This window comes from Bison bison, unplaced genomic scaffold (assembly GCF_000754665.1).
Source record: "Bison bison bison isolate TAMUID 2011002044 unplaced genomic scaffold, Bison_UMD1.0 scf7180017864526, whole genome shotgun sequence".
Lineage (NCBI taxonomy): Eukaryota > Metazoa > Chordata > Mammalia > Artiodactyla > Bovidae > Bison > Bison bison.
The window spans coordinates 240,119-250,035 of NW_011495077.1; the positions used below are offsets into that span (position 1 = coordinate 240,119).

The 9,917-nt window shown below is 39.9% G+C and overlaps 1 gene segment (V, D, J or C); it reads left to right on the top strand.

Moving 5' to 3' along the window:
• Positions 1-5,092: 5,092 nt before the first annotated feature.
• LOC104982078 overlaps positions 5,093-9,917 on the top strand; it is an 11,428-nt gene continuing 6,603 nt past the window's right edge. The window contains 2 exon segments of the V gene segment in view: positions 5,093-5,193; positions 5,411-5,826. Of these exon segments, the coding sequence occupies positions 5,145-5,193; positions 5,411-5,826 (465 nt within the window).

Below are 9,917 nucleotides of genomic sequence, written 5' to 3' on the forward strand. Positions count from 1 at the left end.
CCATACAATCTCCTTCAGGAGGAGAAATCTAAATCTTCTGTCATACCTGGGCCTCAGAGCAACCTGGGTTCAAGTCAGCCAGTCTTCAGACTTTTGTTTGTGTAGGATCTCCAAGAAAGTTTCTTCTTGGAGAAGACCACTTCTTCACTGCTCTGCCATGACTGTGGGGTCCACTTTGAGGTGCCTCCGTTCCTGACTGGCATTCCATTTTACTCCCTTGTCTGCACATGGAACATTGTTCCAATTTGACTTAGAATAGAGACTTTTTGCTTTAGCTGAGTTCATTGATTCAGCATTGATGTTTCAGGAGGAGCTAGATCCCAGTCAGTGACCCAGCCCGATGGCTGCATCACTGTCTCTGAAGGACACCCTCTGGAACTGAGGTGCAACTACTCATCTTCTGTTCAAACAAATCTCTTCTGGTACGTGCAGTACCCTAACCAAGGTCTCCAGTTTCTCCTGAAGTATACATCTAAAGACAGCCTTGTTTCAGACATCAACTGTTTTGAGGCTGAATTTAACAGGAATGAGAACTCCTTCACTGGAGGAAAACATCAGTCCATTGGAAAGACTCAGCCTAGCACTTCTGTGCTCTTAGTGATACGGTGCCTGGGACTTCAAGGGGAACTGAACACAAACCTCCTGAGATCTGGTAGCTTAAAAGACACAGGGTGTCAGACAGTGCTATTTTTAGGAGGTTGGCATGTTCTTTGAAGACAAACAGAATCCTGGAAAAGTTTGGTTCTAAAAGACATCTTAGATTATTGTTCTTTTTTTTTTTTGTTGTTGTTGTTTGTTTTACAAAAGAAAAAATATTGTTTTAAGTTCAGTGTTCTCCATGGAATTGATGATAGTAGGTGGTGCTTTCTGTCAGTGTCACCTGAGCAGGGTTTGTTGGCTGAGCTGATTGGTTGCAGGAGTAGGAACATTTCCAGTCAAGTCATGACCTTCACCACCCAGGGTTTACTATGTATCTTAAGGTGAAAATTTCCCAGCAACAAAGCAAAGTGTCATGAAGAGGCAAGTGGACACTGTGCTGGGGCTTCTGTTTGCCCAGGTTTGCTGTGAGTTAGGGCTGCCCCACAGGGGAATCTGAAGGACTGAGCAGTGGTAGTGCTGTCGGAGGGAGAAGCAGGAGCTCACAAGTTCTACAGACTTTCTATCCTCATCATTCCTGAGGGCACTTTCAGGGTTTTGCAGGAGCTCTGTGACTCAGCTGGTAAAGAATCGCCTGCAATGCGGGAGATGTGGGTTCGATCCCTGGGTTGGGAAGATCCCCTGGAGAAGGGAAAGGCTACCCACTCCAGTATTCTGGCCTGGAGAATTCCATGGACTGTATATAGTCCATGGGGTCGCAAAGAGGGGGACATGACAGAGCGATTTACAGTACACTACTGTGACCCTCACCTGTGACTGTTTCACTCTTTTTCATCAGGTGTGAGAGGGGTGGATGTGGAGCAGAGTCCCCCAGCCCTGAGTCTACAGGAGGGAGTCCACTCTACACTGTGGTGTAATTTCTCCACCCTCACAGACGATATGTAGTGGTTCTGTCAGAACCCCGGGGGCCGCCTCATCTGTCTGTTTTACCTTCCTTCAGGGACAAAGCAGGATGGAAGATTAAACACCATGACAGCACCTACAGAACGCCGCAGCTCACTGCATGTTTCCTCTTCACAGACCACAGACTCAGGCACTTACTTCTGTGCTGTGCAGCGTAGTGCTGCCCAAGCACCTGCAGCCTGTACTCATACCCTCCGCAGGGCTCAGCCCCTCTTCCAGACACAGTCACGCCATGATGCCATTATCAGGTATTTGTACTGTTTAGTATTTCTTACCTACACTAGTACAGTTTTGACCACAAACACTTTTTGGCCCAATGAATTTGGGATTTGGTCTTTTCCCTTCTGAATATCTCCTATATTTCCCTCTGCACTAGAACCTCTGACTTGTAGCTAGGAGAGTATCTAGATAAGACTACAGATTTAAAGTAAATATTTAAACACAGTATGCTGGAAGCCAAAATGATAAAAAGTGAAAGGATCTAAAAGGAGAGAAAATGACTCCAATAAAGATGTTATCTGGTTTAGTTGGGTGTCTCAAGAATATTCAAATCTGCCTTACCATAATTGCAAATACAAATAACTCGCAGTTACTCACATTTGCAAATTGCAAATACTCACATCTCATCCTCTGACTGGGGCAAAGCAAACAGAAAATATTTTTTCAGTATTCATATATGAATTGATCACTTGAAACAAATTTATCCTCTTTCACTTCTGGATGCAAGAAGTCTAAAATCAGTTTCACTGGCTACAGTCAATTTCTTGGCAGGGTTGATTCTTTCCCTTCACTGCACATTACCTAGTTTTAATTTATTTATTTTGTAAGTGGAAGTTTCTACCTCTTAATCCCCTTCACCTATTTCACCCCTACACCCACCTCTTTCCCCTTAGTAACCAATAGTTTGTTCCCTATATGTCAGAGTCTGTTTCTGTTTTGTTATACTTGTTAATTTGTTTTGCTTTTAGATTCATATAAAAGTGAAAGCGCACAGTATTTGTCTTTATCAGACATTTCCCTAAGTGTGATATCCTCCAGGTCTATCATGCTGTCCCAGCTGGCAAAATTTTATTCTTTTTTTATGGCTAGTAATATTCTATTGTACACACACACACACACACACACACACACACACAGACACATATATCTTCTAGATCCATTCATATGAGTGAAAACCGAGGTTGTTTCTGTATATCTTCACTATTGGAAATAATGTTGCAGTGAACATTTGGGTGCATACATATTTTTGAATTAGTGTTTTTGTTTTCTTCTGAGAGACACCCAGGAATGGAATTGCTGAATCATATAATGCATGTGCATGCTAAGTCATTGCAGTCATGTTTGAATCTTTGCAACCTCATGGAAACATAGATTGCTAGGCTCCTCTGTCTCTGGAAATTTTCCCAGCAAGAATACTGGAATGGGCTGCCATTTCCTACTCCAGGGGATCTTCCTGACACAGGGATCAAAACTGTGTCTGCTGCATTGAAGGTGGATTCTTTGTTGCTGAGCCACCTGGGAAGCCCCGAATCATAGAGTAGTTATATTTATTATATATAAACTACTACTATTATATATATATATATATAATATATATAATTATTATATATATATCTTATATATATATCTTATGTATATAACTACTAGTTATATTTTTATTGGTTTGGGGAATCTATTGAGTAGAGGCTACACCAGCTTACTTTCCCAGCAAGAATACACAAGTTTTCCCTTTTCTCCACATCCTTGACAATACTCAATTATTTTTCATTTTTGTCATGATAATATTCTGGTAGGGGTGAGGTGATATCTCATTGTGGTTTTGATTTGCATTTACCTGATGATTAGAGATGTTGAACATCTTTTCATGTGTCTGTTTGCCATTTGTATGTTTCTTTGGAAAAATGCCTATTCATGTCCTCTGCCTGTGGTTTTGATATTGTGTGCAAAAGTTTTTTTATATATTCTAGACATTAACCCCTTATTGACCAATCACTTCCAAATATCTTTTTCCGTTTGATAGGTTGCCTTTTTTGTGTGTTAGTGGTTTCTTTCACTGTGCAAAATATTTTAATTTAATTAGATCCTATTTTCTGTGTTGTTTCTTTTTTGTCCTTGCCTGAGGAAATAGAGACAAAAATATGGCAAAGATGAATCTCATAAAGCATATTGCCTATACTTTCTTTAAGAATTTATGAGTTCAGGTCTTATATTTAAGTCTCTAATCCATTTTGAGTTTATTTTAGTATATGCTCTGAGAAAATATTCTAATTTCATTCTTTAACATGTAGCTGTTTAGTTGTCTAACACCACTTATAGAAGAAGCAGTCTTTCCCCCAGTTGCTTATTCTTGCCTCCTTTGTTATAGATTGATTGACCATGTATACAAGGGTTAAAATCTGGACTCCCTATTCTGTTCCATTGACTGAATCTCTGTTTTTGGGCCAGCAATGTATATTTTAGATTATAAACCTTTGAAGCATATTTTGATGTCAGGGACTGTGATACCTTCAACTTTGTTCTTTTTTTTTTTCAAAATTGCTTTGACTATTTGTGGTCTTTTGTGGTTCTATAGCAATTTTAGGATTATTTGCTCTAGTTGCGTGAAAAATGTCATGATTATTTTGAGAGGGGTTGCATTAAATCTATAGATTGCTCTGGTTCAGAGGACATTTTCACATTGTTTATTCTTAAAACCCATGAACATGACATATTTTTATATTTACTTGCTTTACTTATCTTCAATTTTCTTCATCAATATCTTACAGCTTTCAGAGTGACATCAATACAATTCTAGGGCACATGATCTAATAAGTACAATTCTCCTCGTAAGGCAACAAGACTGAATATCCTGATCCTCCTAAAAGTCTAATAAATAAGATTCAATGTCGGATTTCAAAAGAATAATATTTTATTCCTGTTTCAGTTTCATAAAAACACATACAAATGAATAGATTCTGAAAGTCAGAAGAACTGATGTTTCTTCATTTCATGTTAAAGTAATTTTATTTACTAAAAAATCTAAACAGAGCCCTAAAACCCGGTTAATGAAAAAATAAAAAGATAAGTTAATTATTTTGGATAAGATAGCTTTTCACCAAGAAAGCTGAAAATCTGTGGGTTTTAAAAAAGTCATTGTTTCTGAATGGAGGAAAGTTAAGTATAGGTTAAATGAATGACCAGTAAGTTACAAAAAGAGTTCATAGCCTATGCTAAATTCTATCTTAAATGAGCTGGTAAAATTATTTTACTGAATGATTACCAATTTTTGTCAACTTGTTTAAAATTCAGTTCCCCTCAGCTCATACCTTTAATACTAATTTTTTTTTCCCATACTCTTTTTCAGGATCTGCCTAACTCAATTACCAGGAAAAGACAAGTAGACAAAATAAAGTTCATGGTGAGCCAGACTTTTTTCCCATATGTGCACAGACCACATGGTCTATGAACATGAAAAACCCCACTTCCTGCTGGGGGGAGTCACACAGGTACCGGGTAGTATGTATATGTGCTGCCAGGCACTCAGACACTGAACTCTCAGCTTGAGGCAGAAACTAAGCACATTTGTGCAGGGGAATCCATGCCTCATGCCGCTCTCCAGTCTGCTCTGGGTGTTCCTGGCTTTCACCTTCTCTGGTAGGGATGCTTCCAAACATGCGTGCAAGTGTTCAGGGTGAAAGGCCTGCACACAGGCACATGGTGTGCACACAGGGACTTGGGGAGGAAAGGAGGGTTGCAGAAAAGCACACTTACTATGATTTCAATTTGGGTTTTCTTTGGGTCCCAAATTAGTCTAATTCTTACATTATTTTGTTCATTACTTCAGCTGTGTTTCCTAATTTTTTCCCCACAGGATGTGGTGTGACACAGAAAGTTATTCAAGACCAGCCAGACATATACAGTCAACTGGGACAGTCAGTCACCCTGAACTGTCGGTATGAAACAACCTGGAGCTTTTACTACATGTTTTGGTACAAGCTGCTTCCCAATGGAGAGATGATGTACCTTATTGCTCGGGCTTCTTCTGGCCAGAATGCAAGGAATGGCCGCCACTTTGTAACTTTTCAGAAAATTCGTAAATCCATCAGCCTCACCATTTCAGACTTACAACTGGAAGATTCTGCCGAGTATTTCTGTGCTCTCTGGGAGCTCACAGTGCTTGAAGTAATGGGAAAAGCTAAACAAAAACCCCAGAGTTTAATAAAAGAGAGCTTCCCTGCTGCAGAACCCCAGCTGAAATATGCACCTGCAGATCCCAGACCAGAAATGGTAGTTGTGTGGTTGCTTAATATGTGGTCTGGAAGTTCTTTTTAAGTTCACTTAGGAACAGATGTCCAGACTAACTTTCTAGTAATATGTTCTCAGTCTTGATTTTTTAAATTTTATATCAATCATACAGAACATGTGCAAAGTTGTCTAAATTTGAAAACTTGCCCTGTAATAATTTAATGTGGTGACTGCACTTGAAAAATCTCAAATCATAAATCTGGGTTTAATTTTCAGAAATTGTCATGAATATAATTTCCTTAATCTTTTCTTCTTAGGTTTTGTGTCAGTTAGGGTACAATCAGAAAAGTAGAACCACAGTGATACAGAATAAGAGACTCATTTTAAGGAATAGAACTCTCAGGCAATTGCTAGAGTTGGTGGAGGAGTTTATACAAAGCTGTTATCTTTGCATCTTGTGCTGAGCCTGAATTTACTTTAAATCAACTAGAGCGTCATTTGGAAAGGGAAATTGGATATGAACAAAAACATGGGGAAAAGTGACATTTAAAGACATACTAGAACCCATGAGGACGACTGGAACCCACAAAGACACACTAAAAACTTGTCTGTCTCTCACCTTCTTCAGTCTCACAGTAGTGGGTGACCTTCAGGAGAAGTGGATATTTATCACCATGCTACATGCACATTGGCCCAAGACAGAGAGATGATGAGGAAGAGATCTGGTTGGAGGTTAAGGAGTTGTAAGTCAGCAATAAGATGAGCTAGCAGATCAGCAGCAACACATGTGAGTTGCATAGTGACTGGAGCCCTGCACCAACCAGCAGGGCATAAAAAAAATGTGGCTACTTGATGACAACTACCTTCTAAACCTTGCACAATCTTTTTTATGGCCAACCCTAACCCAGAACAATACAGAGAAACAAATTCTGAGTCATAGATTTCCAGCTAGTAGAGACACTATGAAGCTATTCCAGTACCTTCTATGTCAACTGGTCATCCATCTATACTTCTTTTAACAACACGCTTTCAAATAAAGAAAATGTCAAAACTATGCTTCTTGTTAATATGATGCAATTATTCCCCATTCTACCGTAATCAATGTAACCTTCTCCTTAAAAGAGTATACCAGGTTTGTGCATGCGTACTAAGTTGCTTCAGCCACATCTGACTTTTCATGACCCTATGTACTGTAGCCCACCAGGCTCCCCTGTCCATGGGATTCTCCAGGCAAGAATACTGGAGTGGGTTGCCACACCCTCTTCAAGGAATATCAAGTTCACTTATCCATATTTGAGTGTTGTCCCACTCAATGGGACACCCACATTGTCCCATTGGATCCTGCATCCTAACTACTGAGATACAATCAGATACAAGATTAACTTATATTTTGCACATCATATGTTTCCATAGGCAGGCAAGTGGGGGAGAGATTTAAAAATGGTTACTAAATGCATAAATATATTCATATCAAACAGAAAAAGAGATTGTCATAACTACTGTCAACTTTAAAAATATTCACAACCAGAAGTTGAGAGTTATGTTTTATCTGGTGGGAATTCTTAGGACTTCAAGCCTGGGAGATAGCATCTCAAGTAAACCTGAAAGAACTACTCCAAGGAAGTGAGCAGAGGAGCCGGTTGTATAGAAGTTTAAAGTGCAGGTAGTCGGAACATCAAAAGATTATTGCTAATTAAAGAAAAACGGATATCTCAAGTTAAGGATGGACTTCCCTGGTGGCTCAGACAGTCAAGAATCCGCTTGCAATGCAGGAGACCTGGGTTGATCCCTGGGTTGGGAAGATCCCCTGGAGGAGGCATGGCAATCCACTCCAGTATTCTTGCCCAGAGAATCCCCATGGACAGAAGAGCCTGGCAGTCTACAGTCCATGGTGTTGCAAAGAGTCGGACATGACTGAGCGACTAAGCACAAGTTAAGGAGTCTAGCACACTTCTATGCATGGGGAGATATAAGAGTCCAGGCTCACTGAAGTCACTCTTTTACTATTCACCTCAGCTATCTTGGGTCCAGTATCTGTGTTTCTTACATCCTGAACTCCTTTAGTCTCATGGTAGGGAGTGACTGCAGTTCTGATGGTTGTTAGATCACAGATATTCTTCTCCTTCCTGGGTGCCCTTAGGCTCAGGAGCTCACACTGGGCTGCAGTTGCTGATGACTGTGACATCCTTGTTTACTGATATGGCAGGAAATACTCCATTGCTGACTATTACAGTTTTTGTTACTGCAAATGACCACATTATTGTTGGTAGTATTTATAACTACCTTTTCCATTACCCATTCCATAACAATTTTGCTCATAACAAGCACCTTCACTCACTGCCATACTTCACTTCCTATAAAACAAGCTCCTTACACAGGAGCAATGCTATGTGGAAAGTCGTAAGGTGAATAAGACATTCTGTAAGCCCACCACTGTGGTTTTGACAGAAGTTCAAAGGGTATTGAAGGCAAATCCTAGGGTCTATTTAAGTGGAAATAATCTTGCCAATAAATAGGGGAAATTGATATACTGTATTCTGGGAAATATCATTAAGAATGATGCTTGATTTCATATCAGATGCAATAGAAGTCACCAGGGGAAAGCATTTTTAAAGTGTTAAAAGGAAGCAAACAAGTAATACTTTCAAACTAGCTTCTTATGAACATGAAAATGAATCCTTTATCTAAATCTTTCTATTTTTTTTTTTCCTTTGAGAATCAGGCTGTAACACACCGCATGAATCAAGAGTGAAAGCTAAAGCTCTGCCAGCTGGTGTCCTGCTCAAATATCTTATGATGCTTACACTGGCCTATCTGCTCCCCTCCAGTGATCATGGGTTAAACTGCAAGGAAGCCTGCTGCAGTGAAAAGGGAAAAATAGAAATGAGGTTTTTTTCTTTCCCTTTCCTGGGACAAAGGAAGATAAAAAGAACAGTGAGCAGGCCTGAACATTCCTGAAGTGAAGTGAAAGTTGCTCAGTCATGTCTGACTCTTTGCAACCCCATGGAATACATATATATATATGTATGTATATGTATATATATATATATATTCTCCAGAGCAGAATACTGGAATAGGTAGCCTGTCTCCTCTCCAGCAGATCTTCCCAACCCAGGAGGTGAACCGGGGTCTCCTACATTGCAGGTGGATTCTTTACCAACTGAGCTACCAGGGAAGCCCTGATAGAGATTTCCTGAAGTCTCAATAGGGAAAGGTGTGAACATTACTAGTTGTTTTTGTTTTGTTTTGTTTTGCCTTAACTGCTCCTAACTCTGCATATCTGTAAGTTTGCTTTACTGCTCCCTAACTCTGCAGGAGCTGCAATTCACACTGTCTCCTTTGTCTCTATGCTAAATACATCTCCTATCTAGTGTTTTCCCTTACAACACCCTTCCCTTTGTAGTTACATAACAGAAAGAAGGCCACAGAGCCACCTGACTGCCAGAGTCAATTGCTGGGTTACAGATGCCAGGCTATGACTATCTTTGAAACAATGCATGAGGAAGAAATCAAGATCCTATTATCACCTTGACTCCTGATTGTGAGCCCTCGCCTATGGCTCAGATGGTAAAGAATCCACAGGTTTGATCCTTGGGTCAGGAAGCTCCCCTAGAGAAGGGAATGGCAACCTACTCCAGCCTTCTTAAAGCCACCTTTCTACTTCCTCCAAATTCTGTCCCTGTCCTTTTTATTTGGCTTTGGTGGGCAGAGAAACCAAGAATTTGGCCAGCAAAAGCGTAATCACAATAGGAACTGTCATTGCTGAACCATTCAGTAAACTTCCTTGTGCAGAAATGGGGAGAAAGAGGTTTCAACAAAACTGGCTGGTTTTTTTTCTTCTTGTCTACCAGATGTGAAAGTGATTGACTTCAAATGACAAATACAGCACATGGCCAGATTATGGCTGGAGAGTAAGAGAATACCTTGAAAAGAAAGCTTGGAATTGCTGCACAAGTTGGGAGTTTCTTCTCTGGCAAGTAAAATTGTATGTACTGCTCTATCTTTTCTTGTAGTATAGAAATATCTAGCAAAGTGGGAGCAAGAGTCAATAATGGGAAAAAAGAAACAATTGCAGAAAACACTGCTTGGTATACTCATTCCAGTTTATATTATGGCACCCAATCTCTCAAAAT